Source organism: Anguilla rostrata, chromosome 6 (genome assembly GCF_018555375.3).
Source record: "Anguilla rostrata isolate EN2019 chromosome 6, ASM1855537v3, whole genome shotgun sequence".
NCBI lineage: Eukaryota > Metazoa > Chordata > Actinopteri > Anguilliformes > Anguillidae > Anguilla > Anguilla rostrata.
The window spans coordinates 10,502,689-10,527,350 of record NC_057938.1 but is presented as its reverse complement, the minus strand read 5'-3'; the positions used below and the strand labels follow the sequence as shown (position 1 = coordinate 10,527,350).

Here is a 24,662-nt window from a genome sequence, read left to right as displayed (position 1 = left end):
CGAGCCCCGCACGAAACCAGCGAGGGCAAGAACTCTCTCATCTTTCTGCAACTAATCACGCTGCCAGTGATCCAATTACCCAAACAATCTGTCTGCCCCTTCTCCCCATTTCTCTCGCTTTGTCTCGCCTTCTCTTGCGCTCCATCCCTCTTTCCCACTCTCCCATTTTAAGCGTCACCGTTGAATCATGATCCCCCTTTTTAAGGTAATTACTCCGACGATATTGATTGGCCGAGGCTTTTAAAGTTTTCCCAATCAGCTGCATTCCCGTGTTTGGGCCGTTTTAAATCCTGTTTAATTGACGCATGTACTAGCCACAGACTCAATATTCAACAAACAGCAGCTCGGTTCTCATTTATTCCCTCTATCAAGGTACATTTAGTGCTCCCCTGCCTCGTATATCATTATGGATAGACACTTTGCATTTTAACAAAATTGATCCAGGCAACTTAACAATTTTTTTAAAAAGAACTTTTACTTCCGAAGCTAAAGCAACTGGATAATTGCCACTATAAATAGTCATTAAATGTGTATAATTGACAATTGCAGTAGCTGCAGAAGCACCATTACAGCATCAGTCTGACCTCTCTTGGGTTTTTCCATTAGAAAACCCTGAATGAAGAATGAATTAGCATTCGAAATGGCACGTGCAATCCTGCTCCAGTTTACTGGCAATCTCCCCAGTACTGGGGCAGGTCCTCTTCTGTCAGGCGTACAGGGAGTAATGCTGCCTCTTAGCTGCAACGCTCATTAGCACAATGTGGTTACATTACAAGACATCCCTCAGAAGCAGTGCCCCATTGCATTGTGGTAAAAGGGTAGCTTGGTGACATTCATCGTTTCCAAGTCATTGCTGAGGGGGTGGAACCAAAGGGAGTTGGCGGTTATTAAAAGGCAGTACATAAAAATATGGTATTTTCCTGTTTTATGGGGGCAGTCTCAGTTTAGTGCTGCTTAGCCATGTTGAGGGTTACTTGCATTAAATATGTAAGCGGTCTGTGTTCATTAAAATCACAAATGAGTGAAAATGACTCCCTGGTCCCAGGAAATGAAGTCAGGGCACACTCCTGGAAAACAATGAGAATTCTTATACACATCTCCAACCATGAAACGTATTTTCAGTAGCCTGTTTTTTAAGGTCTCATTAACTAAGGATTCTCAGTCTCATATAAATCAGACTGATGAAGATTGCGGACTTTGATTACTGCCAACATTTTAAATGCATGTAGAATGCAATTCATGAATATACAGTGCAATCTGTAAGTATTTGGACAGTAACACTATTTTTGTTGTTTTGGCTTTGTACTCCAGCACATTGGATTTGAAATGAAAAAATGAATATGAGGTTAAAATGCAAAGTGTTATTCAAACACAAATCACCCAATATGGATGTAACTACCCTCAAATTAAAGCTGACAGTCTACACTTTAACCTTGTATTCATAGTTTTATTTCCAATCCAATGTGCAGGAGTACAGAGCCGAAACAAAAATTGTGTCACTATTCAAATACCTACAGACTGCACAGTAGAGCATGATTCACATATAAGCAGAACGTGATCTTGCATTTTAAGAACCTAATTGTGTTTGAGAATGGCCACGTGATTTTTGGAGATTTTCCCCAAACTTCACTATCAAAACTCACAATACATAAAATGAGAGTCATAAACGTAACTGGTTGAGTGGTAGCTGAGATGCAATTTCCTGCTATATTTGAGTCATTATACATTTGTAACATATTACATTTGCAGATGGTTTGCAGTTGTATCAAAGCACTACTGGGCAGCTGTCACATTGCTCTTCAAATCCAATCATCATGGGGTGTCACTCACCTCTTGGCGTTCAAATAAAATTGCCAAAAATAGAAAGTTACAGGCATCTGAGGGTGTCTAATCCTTTTATTCTGCTGACACAAATAAACCCAAATCAATTTAAATAATAAAATATGCATCCACTGCATCTCGAAACATGGAAATGGGCTCGTAGAGAGGCCAGTCCAGTTGATTCATCTTTATTGAGTGCATTTTAGTACAATATTTCTCAGAAAGTTACAGTTACAAACTCTGACATACTCATCACAATAAAACAAATCTTAATCGTACGATGACACAGAGGAAGAGCTTGCAGCCATGGTATTTACAGTGCGCTGAGTTTGGTGTGTTGCGTTGTGTCGGAGGCTTCCGCTCTTGTTTCTATAAACATCTGGATTCCTTTTCATTTTCCCAAGGTCCCGTGGGGCACCGTACTCTGCAAAAGTGTGAGAAAAACAAATTGATATATAGTCTCACCTTTGAACCTCAAATGCAATTCCTTTAAAAAAAAAAATCAGTGAAATGGCTTGCAAATGGTACAGTGAATCTGAGATTCATCTGGTCAGTTAAACACACGAGTGGAGACTAAGGTAGGTAGCATTGCATAGAAGAGCACTGCAGTGATGCCAAAAAGGGAACAAACAGGCGACTGGAGGACATTTGGAGCACGGCGAACCCTTCTTGAAATTCAGCTCACAAACAGAGGGCACCGAGGAAAAGTCTGTTTAATTCACTGGTAAATTAAACACAGCCCACACCTTTCACTGATATCTATCCCCTTCATATCACTCCCATCAGCAGGAACAGTGGGAGAGAGACAGGCAGTTAAGAGACAAACAAGAGACTCGCTCCACATCGCACGCACGCACAATTTAGCCCAGTCCAGCCAGAACCCTTCCAAGGAAGTGAAAAGTTTTCTAGATTGGCTGCCATTGATTATTATTATTTTAATTACAATGGTAAAACTAGAAAACACATTGCTACTCCATTCGTTTTTTGGGTTAGTGACCAGAAGGTAGTGCATACAAATAACTGATGATTTACTGTAAGATCAAATACCACCTGATTCTGATTTATTTTGAATCAACATCATGTATAAGATTTTGACTGACTTAAAATCTTACACTCATCAGAACTTCCATTTACCACTGGTCGCTGTGTTTGTTTACCGTTTCAGTAAGTATACAATGCGATTAAGTATATGATTACGATGTTTTTTTTTTAAAGGAAACTAAGAGACGAATGTTCTCATCTGTTGAGCATTTTGTATATTCAATTTGTGCTAATCAGCTTTAGCCATCTGAAACAAGTTCAGCTGATAGCAGCGACCCACGCTTAGTCATTAACCCAGGTCCCTAATTAAAACTCCCTTCAGACTCCTACCTTTGACTGTCTATGCATTAGCATAATCTAAATGAATCAAATGGGACCCGCTTAACTGACACAAACCTTAGCGATCTGAGAGCAGATAACGGCTGCAGTGTTTGCATCAATCGATATTTTCCAGGGACATCCTGAGCCACGTTTGGAGATGACAAATCGTTCTTGCGTGGGTGAAAGTTGCCGGTGTTAATTAAAAAATAATGGGTTCATGCACAGTTAATTAAACTACGGCTCAAACAGATAATGGAATTGTTCCACCACGGAGAATTACAAGGCATAACCTCCTCACTACTGGCCAGAGGCATAAAATGACTTGCGCATTTTCCGACTGTCTGTAATATTTTCTCACTAGATTTTCTTCGCTGTAAAATATAAATGCCACCTGTCGCAAAAAGGACCTGTATATGTCCAAAGGCATGAAAAAGGGCTTTTGAGCACACTAACCGAAACGGAAAATGTTTTACCTTCACAGCCTTGGCTGCTGGTCACAACAGTGTCACAGAAAGGGAGGAGAAACCAAGTCCACTATGAAGTCATATTTGGCTAAAGGCAGAAGTATATGTTACTTGTTTGACAAGGAGTAAAGGTGGGGTTGAGGTGACCATGGGGTCAGTGTGGCATGTGTGTGTGTGTGTGTGTGTGTACACAAAAACAAGGTTTTCAAAACTTTTGTTTAAAAATTTGTACAACATGGTGTATGCAAATTGCATTCAACTACCCTCTGAATGAGTCATTTGCAAGTGAGAAAGGTTCATTTTTCAAACGCAGTCATGGTGTGGATTAAGCTTGTGTGAACTGCAGCTGGTTCATTCTGCTCTGATGTTCAAGCAGACCCGTTATTTTGAAATTTCTCAAGCTGTCAACAGAGTAAGATACTAAGACCCAGAGTTTTTATACAGTCAGTATTTCAATTAGGCAAGTCAATCACTGGAAACTGACAATTAGTTGTATAAATTCCCCAATAATGGAAACCCAGCTGGAGAGGAGATGAATGACGTGTGTGCGTGTGTGTGTGTGTGCGTGTAGTATAAATGCGGTTTAATTCCCCACTCAGCAGTGGTTCTGCTCAACGTTTGCTCATCATTGCGGGCTGCCAGAGACCTGTCAATCATCTCACACCTCTCCCATTACGCTGCTGTCTGTGGGAAGAAGCCCCTCTTAATCATGAGCCAAGCCTCGTTGCATTTTCTTATTGGCTGACACCACGAGTGACAGTGATGACACAGCCCTCAGTCACGCATACCAAGACATTCCAAGAATCAGAGAAGGTAGAGATAAAGTGAATGGGGAGATGTGAGCAACGGAGGTCAGAGGTCACTCCTTTAGTGCCACAAAACTTATGTGATACACCCTTATGTGATATATTGTTTTTATTTTGGAGTACAGTAGTTGAGTAATTGTGTGCGCAATTTAAAGTTTGTAACTCTATGGTTATGGGACCCCATTGGAAATAAGTCGATATATTTTCGACTTTAAGGGTCATCCTGGTCTCCCTGGTTGCTATGTTCCTAAGTTGATATGATTTAAATTTCGCTTTTGTGTTGTGTGATGCATTGTTAATGTTTGTTTTTGAGACCAAATAAAATCAATCAATCAATCAATCAACCCACCCCCCCACAATGTATGGGATACATCCCCCCCAAGAGCGAGCACCCTGACACTGTTCATCCGGTGCGGAGACTGCGGTATTTAATAGCTTGTTAATGCACTGATCCATTGATTTAAGTTTCAGTGCATTTCTAGTTAGACAGCCGAGCGAGCTCGGCACATTAGTTCCGGGGGACGGCCGAGGCTGGGCCCCCAGTAAACACTCGAGCGGCGCTCAGCGCTAGCCTCTGCCGAAAAGCCCTGCTGAAAATGCACAGCTGAAAGCCTCTTACAATTAGAGTCTCATTAGGATCCTAAGCACCGTTTACCACTGTCATCCATCACACGCCAAAAAAACAACAAACACCCAGCAGCGAGCGGCAGAGGGAGAGCCGAAGAAGACGCTCCCCTGCCTGCGAAGAGCAGAAACTGGCCCTCTGCCTCGACCTGCCTGTGTGTGGCTCCAGTTCCAGCTCGGGTCGGGCCGCGTGTACTCAACGCGTTGCTGTACGTACCGTACCAAAACATTTACATTAATGCCCACTGTTTCTCTGCATGATACTCTAAAGAAGGGTCAATGGTAGAAGTGTACTATCCAGTAAGTGTACTTAAACACAAAACATGTAAACACCAATGATAATGTCCTATTAAAATGTGGGGTCTACAGTATGTGCCGGTAAGTTAAACACAGAAGCAGGCAGTGAGGGTTCTGAAGTACCACATTCGTTTATGGATATCAGACTGAAAACCCCATTGTTGGGCTGTCACCCTTGCTGGTGACTCATGCTAATCTGAAAGAGCCAGATTACTCAGTCTCTTGATAATTAGGTTCACTGACTTGATCAGGGCAGTTACACAGTCGTGCTTTCATAGCAAATGTAATACACATTGGGTGGTTTTGTACCTTACACAATGACACTACCAATCAAATACAGAAGTATTTTGTGGAATGAATATAAAACATGCTACTGTACATTAGACCTTTTACACATTTCCCCCTAGCGTCTAGCAGCATTGGAGTGCTTCTGTTTAAAGGGGTGGGAATGCATGTCTGCATGTCAGAGTTTGTGTTTACACAATCCATGATTATTCAACCAGTTTACGCTGACATACATACAGTGTATTATTAGGACCTAGAGTTTGAATAAGGTAACGGGTACGTACCGACAGTTTGAGCTGCAGGGCTGGAACAGGTCCTTTGAACCATGGCTCCAGGAGCTCACACAGAAAGAAGCCACACAAGAGGAATAAGAGAAGGCCTTTACAGACAAGAGCTCCGCAGCCTGGAAACCCCACGCCAACAATGTCTGAAGACATAAACGTTTTTTTTAAGTTTTTTTTTTAAGCATTTGACACAAAAACAAAGGTTCTTTGTACAGATCGGCTAGGCCGCAGCCTGTTCCCCACAGCAGTCTGCGGTCCCCTTTGTGCCGGGAGCAAAATCAAAACATCCAGGAAAGATGCCTGTGTGTAAGGGACCACCGTGGCATAATTTACAATCCATTTAACTCATTTACAATCCGTGTACTTTATTTGCAAAAAATGCAAGCAGAGAAAAAAGTTTCTATAACAAATGACCTTCAATATGAAGATTTTTTTTCCCAGTTATTTCATTATATTTATACGAGAACATATTTATATTCCTCCGACGGAGTTCTGACGCAGGGGCGGCCCTCCCGGGCTGTCCTTGGGCAACGCTATCCGCCTGAACCTCAGCAGGCAGCTCAGCGCTCCTTTTCCTGCGGGAGCGAACACACGTACGACGGCTAACGAAGAATGAAAATGGATGAAAGCTGGTTTCCTTCCCTCCTTCCTCCCTTCGTTTCGTCCTCTGATGTAGCGGGCTGAGGGCAAAAAAATAATCCACAGAAAAGCAGGAGTAAACCTGAAGTAAAAAAAAGGTGATATTCCACAGCGTCTTAATAATATACTCTTTTTTTTCGGGTCTTCGTACGGTACATTTAACTTAATGGGTTTCATTTTCCTGTCCGCTGGCGATTGGGTACCAGTCTCGTCAAGGGGAGGAGGCCGTTGAGCTGAGGGCAGGCTGATGCGGCGGGGGGGTGGGGGGGGGGTTCGATCAGATCAGAACGACGGTTTCCACGCGGGCGCGCTCCATCGAACCCGCGGCCGGCTGGCGGCCCGCGCGTAGGCTCCCTCGCAGGCTGCCGCGCAGGCTACCGCCGCCGCCGCCACCGCCGCTCAGCGCCTCCTCTAGTCATGCCACAGCAGTGGGGGACTGGCTCATCTGCGCCCGCATGGACTGGATGTTGCTCAGAATCTTCCGCTGGTGCCCCGCCAGGGTCACCCCGATTCTGAGGAGGTCCCTGGAAAAAAAAAAAACCAACATGGAGACCAGCCGTGAGGGAAGGGAGGGAGGGGGGGAGGGGGAGGGGGGAATAAATGAAGTGCGAATATAGCGTTTAAAATGACAGGTAGGACCCAGGCACAGACTTGACGTGCCACTGTCATGCTGCCTCCAGCTTCACCTTCCCTGGAAGCCGCGATAATTTGCATATCCTTTATTTTATTCTTGGCAGAGGGGAGAGATAAACATGAACAGCCAGGCTCCGCTCCGTGCGCAAGGCACAGTTTATACCTGGAGCTCACATTCCTATGCAAATAGGCTTTCGCGCCGGTAAACAAAAGAGCCGGAAGACGCCATTTTGGAGATTATTTATCAGCTGTTGTTACGGACCGTGAAACTGACAAAACCAAACATGTATTAAGCAGGTAGGGTATATCACTAGCGCGCAATAAATTACAGGTGTAATCATGTCACTGCGTTATATAAGAAAGTGTAAGGATTTAATAAGCACTTTGATAAAGGGGGTCCCCTCGCCCCTGACAGCTAGAGCAGGCTGATTTAACACATGAAAGCACAGCACGCCGGCAGCGAGCCCGACACCACACCTACGTTAACGCTGAAACACACGTCGCTTATTTGCACGGCGCTGACGGTGTTTGAAGTCTGCCGCGTAGCTGCCTCTCTGACGGAAAGGTCTCCTCCCGTCAGGAATTTGACGCGAGTCTGAGGGCGAAACCCAGATTCTGAAAGAATCCCACCCACCCAAGACTCCAGCAGTGCTCATGGATAACCACCTGTGGTCATTTCTGAATGCTTTCAAATGCCAACGTCTCAATGCTAACAATGTCTCAATGGTAAGGATGACATTCATCCACTCTCCACTCCAGAAATTATTTAATACAAGCATTGATGTATACGGCGGCACTGCAGTAGAGGGACTTTTGAGCAAGTGCCTCTCTCATCCATTTCTATTTTCCTGCCAAAATCTCAAGGAGTTTTTCAGTTCATCTCATGCTACATGGGACTTAAGACTCCATGAGATATGCTCTTCACCAATATGACTGACTGAAATCGGGATATTTATATAATCTGGAGGGCTCATGCTGGTCACTCATGATCATATTAATGGATCCAGCGCTCTTGCTCCAAACTACTACGTGCGTACACCATTGTGTGCTGATCTAATGTGATCTTGCATTCAAATGCCATTCCACCCAAATGAGTTTCGGGTTTATTCCGACGAACATGCTCATTTAGTAACAAACCTGAAACGCACTTGGGTAGAATTGCTGGGTGGGGTGCAGTAAACTAGTGGTAGCCAGTCCTGTTCCAGCTGACTTTCGTTGTCACCAGTTGCACTGGCCAAAGTAGCCAATTATCTCAACACACTTATGCTGACTTAACCACAGACCATAATAAGGTGTTTCATGTTGGGACACAGGCACAGTCTTCAGCTGTCATTCATGAACTTAAAGTATCAAGAAATGTAGCAAAAAATTTTGTACTTGAATTGTCATTCTGCCGCACCACCCGTTTTTATTGATTGCGAAGTAAAAAAACTAAGGTCAAAACTTTTTTAATTCAACTGACAGTTTTATCCACACAGTGCCATAGGTGGAAAATCCAGGTTATGAAAGTAAAGGTCCTCCCCAGTATTTTTGTTCCAATCACCTGTATTTGCTCATTATTCTTCAAGCCAGAAGGTAGAACTAATTAGTGAAATCAGCTGGCTGAATTAACAGGAGGAAATACACAGGACTTTCACTGTCTTACCCCTGGACTTTCCACCTCTGCAGTCACACAAAACTGGAAGACCTTATGATGTCGCATAAAATTCAACTTGGGCAGTAAAAAAACTGGTGTTTGCTATGCTTTTATTTCCCCGCGGGAACCAACAATAAAACAAAAAGGCTCCAATTTGAGTCATGAAAGTAGGATTCTAAAAACAGGTGTCCACTGATATTGGAGGTATTAAGAGAAAAAACTCTGCTCTCAAAGTAAAATAAAATAACTGTGCATTTCCTTTCTAATTATCGTCTTTTTGTTTAACAGAAGCCTTTGTTGTTTGTTTGCTACTTGAACCGTTTTCGCATTGTTGTCCTCTCCTCGTGTAATTACACACTCTCTTTGCAAGTTACCAAATTACCAGGCTACGAGCACCAGGAGCCTCTGACAAACCTCCCACATGCAATATCACTCTCAGCCAAACGAGCAAACAAAAAGTCAGGCTTTTAATGCCTGTGGCTGATTAGCCACAGGTGAGCCGAATAAAACCATCCCCATTCAGTGAGCTCCCCTAGCAAACAAGCAGCCTCAGGTTTCAGGAAAAACAGCCTCCAATTTCGAGAATTTTTAGAAAAGATTTTCACGGTCTGCTATCGTAGTTTAGAAGGTGAATCTAATGTTGGGTCTAACTATTGCCTCCCATGTTCCTCTTTCCCTCTGTCTCTGACAAACTGATTTTGGCCAGGGGCAGGGTAAAGGCTCTCTATTTCCTCTAATGTCAACGCTGATGTCTTGTACTCAGATTGTGTCCAAGAAGTTTAAAAAAAATAAATAAATCAAACTTGGCTCTCTGTGTGTTTTCATGGCTCAAGCCTAAAGCCTTCCCCATAGGAGATCAGGCTAATTAAAAAGCATCAATGGCTGTTTGTTGCTTTAATAAACAGCACCAGAGTTTTATCTGATTGTAACCGTTACAAACCAGTACCTGGCACCAAACACTTTGTACATAAATATGTCAGCCTTATCTAAACAACAGGGCATGCATGTCTTTTCTCATGGCTAAGGATTTCATACATTGTATTTTCTGAGCTTTGATTCATTACACTGAGAGAGAAGTCAAATACACAAATGCTTGTTAATAACAAGCAGAATCACTGAACCAGAAAGCTATCTGACAGAATATATTAGAATCATTTTTAAGTGTAGACAGTATACCATGCCTAACAATGCAATTATATACCTAATTGATATCTCAGCATGCTGCTGTAGCTGCAGAACTTCAAAAAGCTATTTTTATGCTTGCACTTAGTAAAACAACCAGCATTAATTCAACTCGACCTCTGACCGCAGTGGACTATATAGACTCTGTAAGAGTTGATTTAACACTGAGCATTTTACCGTCTATGCATCCAATGACTAGAACACGTCAGTGCAACACGTCAAATGGAAGCGTGATCTGGCAGTGGTTACGTACTCTGATGTCATCTGTGAAACCAGCTGGAGGGAGGTGAAGCCAGAGCTAAGGAAGTTGTCCCTGTACTGGGTCATCTTTATGGCACACAGCCAATCCTCCACTGAGGTGAAGGTGGTGAAGTCGGGCACGGAACGATCCAGAAGGGGCTGAGAAGGCCTGCGGGTGGGAAGGGGATAAAGTGGCATCAGTAACAAAATACAGCGTGCTCTCTCCCCTAATATTACACCACCTTACATTAGATGGAACGTGTACATGTTTGTGTGTGACAGCGATGAACTTCCTGTAGGCGATGGCCTCTGGAGTCATCCATCTGACTGGAATTTTATCACCCTGTCATCACGAGAGAGAGAGACAGAGAGGCAGAGAGGCAGAGAGAGAGAGAGAGAGAGAGAGAGAGAGAGAGAGAGAGAGAGAGAGAGAGAGAGACAGAGAGAGAGAGAGACAGAGAGACAGAGAGGCAGAGAGAGAGAGAGGCAGAGAGATAGAGAGAGAGAGACAGAAGGAGAGCGAGCGAGCGCAGGTGCACTCACACTGCGGTGATGGTGGCCACAGCTTTCAGGCTGGTGGGGTTGCGGATCATCTTGTCCAGCGTGTTCACGATGTCGGAGAAGCGTGGCCGAGCGTTGCGGTCCTTCTGCCAGCAGTCGAGCATCAGCTGGTGCAGGGCGGCCGGGCAGTCCATGGGCGCGGGCAGTCGATAGTCCTGTTCGATAGCATTGATCACCTGGGGACGGGGGGGGGAGGGCACGAGGTCATTAAACAGTCCAACTGGAGGACGGGATGGGGCTAAGAGCCAATCACAGATGGTTGAACACTTAAGCAGCACACGTTTTAACACAGGGATTGCTGAGTCCTCAGTTCTGTCAGTAGAACAAGGGGACATAAACGGAAATGAGCAAAAAGTAAATTCCGCAGACATTAGGAAGCATTTATTCAGGCAGAGAGTAGTCAATGTGTGGAATATCCTGCCAGGTCATGCAGTAGAGGTAGAAACTCTGGGGGTTTTCAAGACCAGGCTCGATATGGTGTTAGATAATATCTAGCCAGAAGGTGATCAGAGCACTAGGTACAATTTAGTTATGCAAATGGCGAGCATTGTTGGGCTGAATGGCCTGTTCTCTTCATTATTCTGTGTTATTTAATGTCTCCCACAATGCACTGATTCTTGTGTATTCCTCAGTGTCTGTAGACTCACCTTCTGCACTAGTGTAACTACAAAGCCAAAGTGGAAAGTGGAAGTTTGGCTTTCTGGCCTCTTTTCTAGGCGGATGCTTTAGTTTCGACCCTCGCAGACAAAGAGGAGGCAGAGAGTCGAACTCTGTTTTGCTGATTCGGTCCGCGAAAGGAGACTGGCGAAAGGACGCCAACAGCGGGGTGGAGACAGGAAGTCAGCATCTGCAGGACGACACTGGCACCGTTCCCCGCTGCCGGCCAGCTCTCTCGCCATGAAACTGAGCCGGATTTTACTGCTGGACCGCTCGAGGGGAGTCAAACATGGGCAGCCTGCACAGCTAGATGCAGGGGAGAGATGCCAGGCTCTAAAAGTACACAAACGTGCCCCCTCAAGTACTTCAAAGGCCAGACGATCCAGAATAAAATCATGTGTTCCACTTGTCGGATTCAGAAACGGTAATGAACGAAATATGAGAATTTCAGCCACTTGGAGAAGAGAAATAGAAAAAAAAAACAATAATTTAAGAAGCTGATGAGAAATCATCAACAGATCTCCCCCACAAATGATATTCAGTAGACATCCATGTAATCCACCATTTAATTTGCTCCAAAATCAATCCTCATTCGGTCTGCTTCATAGTGGTTTCATCCATATCAACCATTCCCTCAGTCTTCCAATTTCACTCCTCTTCAAAGTAAGGGCATGGTTCGTAGTAGATCAAATGAAAGCTTTGAAATGCTACAGTACACGCAATCACACTGACCACATCTAAAGTACAGATAGACCTCTCCCAGCAGGTGTCGGCCAATCACACGTCTGGAAGCCCTGCTGCGGTGTCAGTGGGGTCAGGACGTCTCATCACGCAAATGCCTGATTGGCCCATGAGGAGGAGAATGTGAGCTCTAGTGGCCCCCGGACACTCGCCAATCGTCCCTCGTCTCCATGAACCCTACTGGACTATCATGTCCTGATTACTGAAGAGCGGCAGGCGGAGGCACAACCCCCTGTTGGTTTTGGTGACTCCCCCCCCCCCCAGTTTCTACAGGGGAAATGGGACTGGCACGGGTGAAGGTAGTCATGTGGTCCACTCTTGCTATGACTCGGCTCCCCTGTACCGAATTCCCACCGGAAGGTGGCATGCTGTGTTCAGTGGGGCTTCGCATTTCAGGAACATAATGAAAATGCATTAATCTCTCTGACTCCCCTCCCCCCACCTCCACACGCACACACAAGATGTGTGAAACCCCAGGTCAGGTATCAGCGTTTCCACACCCCCCACAAATAATGAAAGTGTACAGCTGATCAGAGATAGGCATTTGAAGTGTGGTCTACTTAAGGGAGGGCGTCTTTGATTTACTGATACACTCTTAGTGTGTTCAACATATCTTTCCTTCTATTACATTACTCATTGGCTGACCACTGATTCAGCCAAGGGGGCACCCCCAAGGTTGCAAGTGTGAACACATCTGAGACTCCCCCATGTTTCCTCCCCTGTTCTACCGTATGTGCGATGGGTAGCTCCGTCTTTATCCGATTAGCCACAAGCTGAGCAAATCAGTTTCTTGCTAATGAAACGAGATCCAATTAAACAGTGTGTTAAAACAGTTCACCGCACCTATACGTTTGGATCAGCTGAGGTCTTAAGACATTGCTTAAGACAACTGCCGCGGATGTCTTTTCTTCAGATATATCAGGATGTATGTGTCAGATACCGCAGAAATTGCCCCTCGTTAATTTGCAGGTAAGCGGCCGTGTATAAAATGTGTGTGCGCCTCCCGGATAAAGACGACGGCAGAAATCATCCTTCTGGTACCTCCTGTAATTACACCTGGGCCGTTTTTAGCAGCTGGTTTTAATTAAAAAGCAGTCCCATGGTGCCTCATTTCAACTGCCCACTTCCTGATTAAGACGTCTCGCTTCCAGCTGCGGTGTGGTCAGCGTCGGAATACCATCAGAATGCAGAGCAGCCCAGTTTTAGCGAAACACAGGAAATCGACCTGAATGGTTTGGTAACTTCTCGCTTACTCGGATCTCAGGAAAACCTGATCGCTAGTTAGATGATTGCCGTTAGTTAGTTGTTCATTTCTCTTCACAGTCACACAGAGCAGCTAATTTGTGAATAAGTGCATTCTCAGGAGAGGGACCGGAGCATGAACAGGATCAATAGGGCGGGGAACTGCTGACACGCGCAGGTGATTTAGAGGGAACAGGGTGCGATCGTTAGTCCCGTTCCAGCTTTTCAGCAACTTTTCGCACTGGGCTGAAACTCAGACGTGGCTCTTTGATGGTTCAGGGCAGGGGTGTAACAAAAGGACAACTTCTCCCTTCACACACACAAGCGCACGCACGCACTCACTCAGTCACTCAGTCACTCAGTCACTCACTCACTCAATCACCCTCACTCACTCACTCACTCACTCACTCACTCACTCACTCACTCACTCACTCACTCACTCACTCACTCACTCACTCACTCACTCACTCACTCACTCATTCACTCACTCACTCACTCACTCACTCACTCAGGCACTCAGGCACTCAGGCACTCAGGCACTCAGGCACTCACTCACTCACTCACTCACTCACTCACGCACTCACACTCCACGGCACTCCACTCACAGTCACCACCTCACTCACGACACGGCACACACACAGGCACATGCACAGAGATGGACATGGAAACACACACGCACCGGACATGCACACAGACATGCACCCACACAGACATGCAGACACTCACACACGCACACACACGCACACACGCACGCACACACACACACACACACACACACACACACACACACACCCCATCCTACAGCCCAGCGCAGACTGAAGCATCTGCTCTGTTGGCCGTGCCTCCCGGAGGATGTTCCAGGGGAAGCAGCTGGCTGGAAAGGGGGCTGGGAGAAGAGGCCTTAGCGCACGGAGCGCGTTCCAGCGGACACAGGGACAAATCAAGCCCCGGCCTCTCCCAGGGCTAATGAACACTTTAGAGGAGAGGAACACACGCTGTAATCAGCCCGTACGGTATGGAGCACGACTCACAAACACAAATCTCCTCCCTACTGCCGCACACATTATCATGTAAAGTCACAGGCTCTCCAATAAAAGTGGGTGCAGCCATATGCCTGGTCGGTCGTTTCAAATTGAACCTGCAATTTCATTTATTCAGTGCTCTTAGTGAAGACGTGTTGCAGCCAATGCACAGAATGACCTAGGGATGGCTGTCCATTTTGCGTCAGAGTAGCAAAACAACGGCAGCACATATGACGTTCGTTGTGTAATTATTCATTTATATTTTCAGACAGTTGCAATTAGAAAAAAAAAAAAAAACATTAAAATGTTTTTAAAACCTACGTCTTGGTTGGACATGTCCCAGTACGGTCTCTCGCCGAACGACATCACCTCCCACATGACGATCCCGTAGCTCCAGACGTCAGAGGCGGAGGTGAACTTCCTGTAGGCGATGGCCTCGGGAGCCGTCCACCGGACTGGAATTTTACCACCCTGTCAACACGAGAGAGAGGGAGAGAGAGAGAGAGAGAGAGAGAGAGAGAGGAGAGAGAGAAGAGAGAGAGAGAGAGAGGGAAGAAGAGGAGGAGAGAGAAGAGAGAGAGAGAGAGAGAGAGAGAGAGAGAGAGAGAGAGCGACAGAGAGAGTAAGAGTGAGTTTGTGAACAGTGGCCTTGCTTATTGTACTCAAAGGCTACTGAACCTGTCAACAAGTTCTGTAGTACTGCAGTAGCACAATGCACTAAGATTCCTGACTGAGGTTAGGCTGCTGGTTGTCTATTTAATTAAAAAAAAAACACTACAGGCTTACAAGCACTCCACACACACTTTTCCTGTCTTCTTCATTTATTGTTCTATACACACACACACACATGCACACACACAGACATGCATGCATGCACACACGCAAGCACACACACACAACCATTTCCCTCCACACACTGAGAGATGCAAGGATTCATGTGCTGCCCCTCCCCAATGTGGGTCCTGGGGTAGAACAGAAGAGCTGTCTGTGCTCACTAGCCTGTATGGCAGGAGGCTCAGCATTGCAGTGTAGCATTGATCCTCTGCTGGAGATATAATGGGACTTTAAAAATGGCTATGAAATTTCAGTTAGTGTTCCACCTATATCAATCTTATCAACCCCTGTATCCTATCCTACACTTAATGAAAAATATGATAAAAGACAGCAGTGCCAAAGTATGTATGGACAGGGTGCTAGTAACTGATGTGAGTGTGTGTGAATTCATGTGTGTATGTGTGTGTGTGTGTGGATACCTGAACCCTTGAACATCACATGCATTATGCTGATCAATCGCTGACATTGTAGCACTTTCCTGTACACTCAGGAGGTGCTTGCATTTAATAGCTACTAATAGCATTTAATGGCAATTAGGCTGACGTTCACGCTTTCTCGCATGCCTCTGGCTTCAAAGGAGACAAGTCTGAATGCTGCAGATTTTTAGAAGGCTGCTGCTTTGATAATTTTGCTGCTATTAGAGTGCTGCTATTTGCACAAACATTTCCAACCACCTCTTTTCAAGAGAGCATCTTGCTTTGTGGGATGCAAACCTTTCGGTGTGGAAAAAAAAAATACAAATACATCATAACAGCAAAAACAACATGTGGCGATGGATTCAAAATCATTTGGAAAATGATTACATATTTCTACAGAAAAGCCTGTCTGTTTCTATGCTAGAATGACGTAGGCTTGTATGCCCAGGGTGTATCTGGAAAAAACTCTAGATTTAACAAAAAAAAAAAAAAAAAAAAGACCATTCACCATTTTGGTTAATTAATACATTTTTTAAAGGCGCACCCGCAGCACACATTATGCTAAATTACCTTACCTGACAAGTTACCTTTGATACACCATGACACCGAACAAACGGATGTGCAGGCTAACCTCGCAGTAATATTTCGGCAACTGGCCCGGGTTTCATGACTTTTCTATATTGCGTCGGGGAAGTGGTGGAAGAAAAAGAAAGTCTGGACGGTAACAACAACCTGCAGTGCTTGACCCCCTAAAACCCAGAGAAAAGCGCTTCCCACACATCACGGGGAAACGACACTCTTGCGGACCCTGCAGTGATAAGATATTAGAGGCCCAGTTTATGTGGCGCCGTTCTGAGACCCGCGCTTGTAAAAAATAAACAAGTGTGACTGCTGGGACCCTGCATCTTCACTCTCTCTGTCTCCGCGCCGTTTTTCCGCCCACCTCCGAAATCTCCTCGTTTGTGCTCCTGCCCCGGGACACCTCTGAAAATGAAATCCGTCGCCAAGGGCCGGAAAGAGAGAGTAGGTACCCCTCCAAAAAAAAAAAAAACGGGTCTCTCCGCGAGTAATAACGTTTCCGCGGCTGCCTGATCGGAGGCGGCTACGCTCGGCGTCGGTAATTAGCGCTGTGGGGGGACGGCGGCGGCGGCGGCGGCGGAGACGGCTCGGGGTTTAATAAAGCAAATCGGCGAAATAAGAAAGCAAACAAAGAGAAGACGAAAAGCATAATAAAAAGAGCTGGTTTTAATAAGGGCCGGGGAGGAAAAGAGAGAGAGAGAGAGAGAGAGAGAGAAGGCCCTGGGAGCAGGATCGCGAGCGATGAGGGGAATGAAATACCGCTCTGTTTGTCGTACGGGGGGGGTATGGGGCCACGGACCAGGAGAAAGAGACGTGCGGATGCAGGGGATAGCGGAAAAACACAGCCCTGGAAAACATCATATCAGCATTGTGGCTCAGTCTGCGACTCGAATCTGCGACTAATTTCGCGACTAATTTGCTCAATTATTGCACATTACTGTGCTGTTTAAATAGCATTTAACTTCACCTTCCATGCAACACTTCCTTCCAACTTATTATCAATAAAACAATCGCGGGGCAGTAAGAAAATATCAAATTATGACTCAAATATGTGGCAAATGTACGAGGGCAACATAGGGGAAAGTTTCCAAATATTGCACTTTCAGTTTTTATTTTTTTTTAAGTAACTGTGGGTATGGGGGCTGTGGTTGTCTGACACTTTCAGAGCGGGTCTACGGGGGATTCCGTGGATGGTGTCAGGTTAAAAGCAATCACCGGCAACATCTGCGGGCGCCGGCGCGGAGGAGCCTCCCGAAGCCCTCGGCGCGTCTGCGCCACGCGTACGCGTCCCGCTCGCGCAGCTGGGACCCCGCCGCACAAGTGAGTAACGGCCATCTGCCGCCATTCAGCGGAGACGCGCAAGGGACGCGCGCCACGCATTCAGCCCCTGCCAAAGCAGAGCAGCCCGAACACGACGCAGCGCGGCTACAGCCTCACACGGAAACCTGCAATCATTACATCACACGCTGCAGCTAAAAAGGCTTTTAAAAAAAATGTTTTTACTGCATGTGCTTACGAAACTTTTCCCACACATTTCACAATTAGGAAATATTTATTACTGTTCATGAAAAAGATTGGAAGCTGGTAAAAAAAATAAAAATAAATATGCGACGCGTTTTCCACATTTGGATGTTTGCGCGGATGACATGTCCCCAAACTCAGTCTGATAAGAGCAAACAGAGCAAATTAACATACATATGTGGGGGACAAAAATAATTCCTTAACAAACAGGCAGCGTGGTGGCAAAGGTCGAAACGAAAATGGCAAACAAACTGAAATGAGCGGTGTTCTCGCCCTCTCTGTGCAGTGCATGCTGGGAAAATCAGCGCGGGTGAAAAGGGCGCCGCGCCCGGCCTTATTTTCCATCTCTATCTGCAGCGGACCAGCTCCTCCTGTAATAGAAGCTGCCAGCCTGTCAACCAGGTGCATTTTTCACGGTGAGAATGAGAAATGGCGCCGTATTTTCCTCCTTTCACTTTCTACACCCCCCCCCACCCCCCCCACCCCACCCGCCCCAACCTCACCAAACACCGGCAGACCGCCCGCCCCACCTCCACAGTGAATGCAGCCAGGAAGGGTCCTGATAAGGCGCGATATCGCCGTTCACCCAGAGGGGTTTTTTTTCCAGCTTGCTCAGGCAATATCTGTTGTAAGCTGCACGCCATTCGCCAATAGCAGCCTTAGCGGCTTCCCGGCAGCGCCACAGGCAGGAGTCGCTGAGTGAAATGAATTCTACAGACCGAGAGAGACGCTTTCAGTACGGTATGATTTTTTAGCACCGCGGCAGTTTGTCTGTTTTGGGAAATCTGAAATCAGAAAAAAAAAAAAATCAGTTTCCTTATTCGAAGTAAGTCGGGAAAGAGCATGAGGAAAGAGCGTCAACCAAAAACCAAGCAGTAGACCAGTGGCTGTAATTCACAAAACATCTTAAGGCTAAATGTAGCTCCCAACCTGCAGATTTAGGAGAAACTCTTAAAAATAATGGGCATGTCAGTCCTAACTTTAGGACTCCTAAAGTTTTTGGTTCAAGATGAATTCCAAAGCGTTTTAGTGCAAAAACCAGCTCCTAAATCTGTCAAAGGTTTGGGGTTGTCAAGAGGACTAAGACACTAAGATCTGCTGCCAACAATCAATGTTTTAGAAACATTTAGTCACATCGAGCTTTTAAAAAGGCATTGCCTCAATCGCGAGGGAATTATGCTTACAGTATAGTAGTGGACAGAAGGGGGAAAACTGTATTTATGTGGAGGCATATTGCCACATTTCTTTCTAGGCTTTTGAAATGATCTCGATTCCAAATTTCCCTTTAATAACATCCTTCCTTTCATGAACCACTTGGGCAAGAAGTAAAAGCTGTTCTTGCGGCCAGTTGGGTTTTTGTTTTTGTTTGCAGGGCAATGTAGCATCACGCTGTCAGTCACGGTTATTCTAGGCTAATAATTAAAAGGCTGTTTAAATGAACATCCACTAATTATTTTACAAGTTGTTGGACATGTAAGAGGCCGACAATTAGCCGAATGCATACGTGAATATATTGTTATATTATTTTTCGTTCCACGATAAATCAGCAACACATGGCCGACATTTTATTTAAAAATCTTTTTTTGAATAGGCCAACATGATTAGTATCTCCCGCTACAGAATTTCTTGATGAATTTGCTGACAAAGACTCACCCTCTATCACCCAATCACTATGGGCAAAATAAGTAAGCTTGTTGAGGAAACACTATGTCATCCGTAGCAAAAAGGTCAACCCCTCCTTTTCTCTTAGCTTACGAGTTCTCCCCATTCGTTAGTAAAAGCTGGCCCTCAACAGCTTTGTGAATAGGTTTTAAAAAGACACTCTTAGCTAGGAACGTAGTAGTGCCACTTAGGAGAACTCTTTGTGGTAACTGGAGAAATTAAATGATGCCTCATGGGTAGAAATATTGACAGATGGATGGAGAGATGCTAAACTAATAGGGGACATCATCAATAGAAAAGCGAAGAGGCACCACGCTGGTTCTTCACTTACAACAACGAGCAGCCAAACGGTTAATGAAACGCACACTAAACCCTACACCAAAGGCCTTGAACCCCACGGGGAGGACATATACCAGGGAATCCAAAATAATGAGGAAGAAAAAAGCATTCATTTAGAAGAGGAGCTCAGATTGTGAGTAAATCATGCGGCATCAGCGGAATTTAATTCCCCTCGCCTCGCCCGTGATCATGGCCTTGCTCTCCCAGACTCATAAAGGGAGAGGTCACGCGGTAAAGGGCGAGGCACGCGGTTTCGTTAACAGCCTGGGTGGGCGGAGCTCAAGGCCCTTCCCCTCAAATCCTCCACCCCCACTCCCTAACTGACATCACGGACTCTGCCGACCCGGGGTCGAGTTCCGGCTATGGAAAGGTCACGCAAAAGGTTTTCATGAGGGGAAAAAAAAAAAAAAGATGGCAGTGCGCACAGCTCTGAATTCAGAATCAGGGCCCACAGAGCAAAACATCTTCTGGCTGCAATACTCCCCTGATATCAGTAACAGCTTAAAGGTCACCTGGGACCGAGGCTGCAAATTATTCATTATTAATCTGCACTCCTAGCATTTAACATATAAAGGAACTAATTTCAAGTTCTTTGTGAAAGTTGTGGGAGGGAAAGTCTTTTGGTGGAGATTAATTCCTCACCCAAGCTCTGACCCTGGTTCAAATGACAGACTTTTAACTAGTTTTGGCTTTGATCTGCGTGCGCAGTGACTGTGGGTCGTGCCCATGTGGTGGAGGAGAGTGGGAATGGATGGGTATAAGAAACAGCATGCTTGATAGTGCACTGGATTTCCTGATACGTGTCGCTCGTAAACACTGACTCGAGTCCTCTGGAAAGCCAGTGAGGCAGACCTGAGTCACTGGTCGCCGTTGACATGAGGATCCGAGCTTTAGAAAAATGCTTTACCAACTTCAAGGGAGGCAACCACAAGCACCCAGCTGTTGCCTCAGATAAAATCAGCGCTTTCTCTCTCTTGTAGGACTGTGCGGCCTGCAGGGTGTAAAACAGCCAATGGCACTTGGGAAGGTCAGAAGTTCATATTCTTTCTGCTACAGAATCCTTTGCGTGTGACCCGAGAGGCACAGACTTTTAGTCAAAATAGGCCAAAATAAGGGAGAAATTGCTTAGATTCTGAGACAGCCCCTCCTAATAGGCTATGCTAGACGAGATCGCGGTCTCCTCTCCGCAGAACCCTGTTTGTCAGTTTCTAGCATCTCGCCATGCGTGGGTGGATTGTCAAATCACTCACAAATCCTATGTCAACACGAATTACCACCGTCTACAGGTAGCAGCTGGGCCAAACAACTTGAAAAACTCCTACCTCTGCTGTCATATTAAAGTCATATTAAATATCGCAAACTGTGTAAACAGTAATGCATCAGGAGGTATATTTCACAGATTTTCAGAATGTGTTGCCTCTTCCGAAAGGTGGTGACTGACGGGCATTTGAATTATACCTCATATTTTATTGTAACCATCAGCTACATGCAGAGGAGGAAGGCCACTTCGCACTGCCTACCTTCCAGTGACAGTGTTGTATTTTTATCCTCCCCGGGACTTAAATAACTCCCTGAAAGACCGTTAGGAAAAGCCAGGGCTTTTGGCTCACAATTAATTCCAGCAGCTATTTGTTGACACAGAAACCCTGCTGAGCTCAACTGTCTGCCCACACCACCAGTTCACACCTGTAATAAAGTTTCCCCGTCCATCGACAGCCTCAGCAGGTCCGGCCTTGTTTGTTTGAGTCTCTCCTTTTCTTGTGAATGTGAAAACTGGCTCCTGGGGAACCCGGAGCTGAACTCCTGAAATGAGCCCTGAACTGAGTGCATGGATGCGTATAACAGCCAGTTATCAGCCGGCTTTGTAAAACAAAAAAAGACGTGACATGAGGTGAGGCTAGACCAGATGCTTGCATTCCTTGTGCCTACCTTGTATCAAAACACCATGAGTCAAAGACAAAAAACATACACAAGGTAACATTAACAGTGAGGACAATTTTTTTTTTTTTTAGATGTTCCCACCATAACCTGGAGTGAAAGTGTAGCAAGATGAACCCAAAGTAGGTGAACTATTTACTGAGCATTGAGACACTGAGGACGACTGAGGCCAAAACATGTTTGTCTTAAATTTCCGTCATTAAGGGCTGTTGCCAAGATACACGAAAGTATCTTTTATATTTTGAGTGCAGGCTCCCGTTTTTCTTTTCCTATAGCCACTTTGAGCAGCCTACGCTCCGCGTAATTGAATTTATTTAGGTTGATTCCGGGGCGATTCGGGTTGATCATTTTCATGGAATTTAAACAAACTATAACAGTTCAGCTTCACATTTTTATATAATGGTAGCAGTGCAATATTCTACATGAGATGCTCCAGGTTGATGTTCAAGTTTAATCATCTGCAGGTGTGGTACAGTTGGCGGAATATCAAATGCTACATTAACAGTGAAGTGGTGAACTCGTTTTCAGTTTCATTCCCAATGCCTTTTTAATACCTCTTTTTAACCGAGAAACTCCCCGTCCCAGTCAAGTTGAATTGTTTCTGATTTATTGGTAGATAACTATAAACGTCAGTTTGCCTAGAATGCACATGAAATTGCTTAAAATACAGACATTTTCATGGCCCGTGTTTTGCAAATGCACTTACCTGAAAGACCTCAGAGACTAGCAAGCACGTCCTCCAAACTGTGTGCAGCCAGTCTCCACTCATTAAAACAGGGCAGTTCAACAGCTAAGCAGCGCAGTCATAGTGTCAAAGGACTGCACATTATCATGCAGCTGGATAGTGCAGTAATGTTCTGCAGAATGAAACCCACAAGCTATAGTCACAGTTATGTGTCGCTCCACAGACAGTAATAGCACAGTCGAGATATTGCTATTACAGAACACGGGGCTCCTGGAACCTGCGCATTTGCTGACAATCCAAACTCCCTCGTATTAGAAATACGTATTTCTTCAAATGACCTGTTAGTCACCTGCAATTGGTTCCATAATATTTAGTAATTAAATGTGGACAAATATCTGAAACTGAAATGAGAATAACAGCTGATACATTGTGTCGAACTGCACACACACACACACACACACACACACTCTGTGCAGATGTTAATGACGCGAGCGGAGCAGCTCCATCTCTCCGCGCGTGCTGGTGTAAGCGGGAGCTCAGAGACACCTGGTACCACAGCTTACTCTGCTAAAGGAGTCAAAAGACGGGATTAACCAGCAGAAAGGTCTCCAATGAACCCTCACGATTAAGAGCTCAGCCGAACAAAAAAGCGAGCAGGCGCAACACGATCCCGGGCAGAGGGGGAAATGCCCTCCTGAATTACGCTGAATGCAGGCAGTCAACCAATTATGCAATTCCGCAATGGCAGGCCCGTGATTGACTGGCTTGGTTTATCTGGAGCCATCAGACGCCTCTCTTTTCATGCTTCACTCTGCCTCTTATCAACCAGCAACTCCAGCTGGACCCGCAGAACGTGTCACGGAGGGTACCTGGTATTTAACTCCGTAGGCTGCTTTTGAATACCGCTAACAGTCCTTACTTAAGCACAAGCAAGGGCCAATTAGAGCACTGAATAAAGGCGCAGGGCACGGCGAAACGTTCCACGTATAATCGACTCAGCCTGAGTGCATAGGAACTCTCATAGAGCACATCTAGTCTCTACTTGACTCACATAGACTCTGTGAGAGTTGATTTAACACCGATAATTTTATTGTGAGGAGAAAGAAGGATTGCGGCAGAGAGAAGCAGGGATGTAGACTGGTTTGAGATGGACAGAACGAGGAAGAAGAGAAGGGTGAGAGATACATGCTCATTCATGACGGAGCAGACGGGCGAGAGAGAGGCGGGCCTGCCTTTGACAGTACAGGATAGGGGGCGAGGAGGATTAGGGAGACTCACCAGGGAGCTGGTGTAGGTGGGGTCAGACGTGTCGTCCTGCAGGTAGCGGGAGAGGCCGAAGTCGGACACCTTGCAGACCAGGTTGCTGTTGACCAGGATGTTCCTGGCAGCCAGGTCGCGGTGGACGTAGTTCATCTCCGCGAGGTACTTCATCCCGGCTGCGATGCCGCGCATCATGCCCACCAGCTGGATGACGGTGAACTGCCCGTCGTTTTGCTTTTGGGGAGGAGAGTGACAGAGCCACAATGGTGTCATACTGGGACACGCCCAAGGGCCTAAATCCCCACACCAGAATCTTGGGGTTGCCAGCATTTCAAATATGTAATTTTACAGGAGGCATTCTTTCACAACGCTTACTGAAATATATCGTAAATTTTAATCAATGGTACGGCCTAACACATTGTATGCTTTACGATTCCCCATACAGCAAGAGTGCTGCATTCCCCACGCTGTACGGGACTTCACAACACACTCGACACAAATCCTTTGGGAAGCTGTTCTAACATTAGACCCAGGTGTGCATTTGTGCTGGCTCAACAGGAAAATCCTCTGAACACAAGAAAACAAGTCCCAGTATCAATTCTTCTCAGTTTGACATCTTCCATTTAGAAACAGAAAGAGCAGCTCCCACCTGCTGGCGCATTCTCACCACAGCCAAACTGCACCTGCATTACGGTCACCTTTGTGTCATTGTCTTAGCCAACCACGCAATAGCACTGTTTCCTGTGTTCTGACACGTGCGGTGTATTCAGTTCCTTTGAAACCACGCTTTGCATTGACAGCCCCAACGCCGGGAGCAGGCGTTCCGAAATTGTAAAAGGAATGTAGTACATTTCTGCATTTCATCTTGCCAATGAATCAGTGCGCCTGTTCAAAGGTCCCTCCAAGGCGTGCTGTAATTTCCCTCTGCATGA

The 24,662-nt window shown here is 45.7% G+C and overlaps 1 protein-coding gene across 2 annotated transcripts in view; it reads right to left on the bottom strand.

Annotated features, from left to right (window-relative positions):
• Positions 1 to 1,993: 1,993 nt before the first annotated feature.
• Positions 1,994 to 24,662, bottom strand: part of LOC135256484 (ephrin type-B receptor 1-like) — a 155,328-nt gene continuing 132,659 nt past the window's right edge. For both annotated transcript variants that reach the window (XM_064338293.1, XM_064338292.1), the window contains 6 exons: positions 23,749 to 23,964; positions 14,818 to 14,967; positions 10,817 to 11,010; positions 10,287 to 10,442; positions 5,944 to 7,106; positions 1,994 to 2,245 (listed from right to left, as the gene is read on the bottom strand). In XM_064338293.1, coding sequence (XP_064194363.1) covers positions 6,998 to 7,106; positions 10,287 to 10,442; positions 10,817 to 11,010; positions 14,818 to 14,967; positions 23,749 to 23,964 — 825 coding nt within the window. In that variant the 3' untranslated portion in view covers positions 1,994 to 2,245; positions 5,944 to 6,997. The remainder of the gene's footprint in view (positions 2,246 to 5,943; positions 7,107 to 10,286; positions 10,443 to 10,816; positions 11,011 to 14,817; positions 14,968 to 23,748; positions 23,965 to 24,662) is intronic.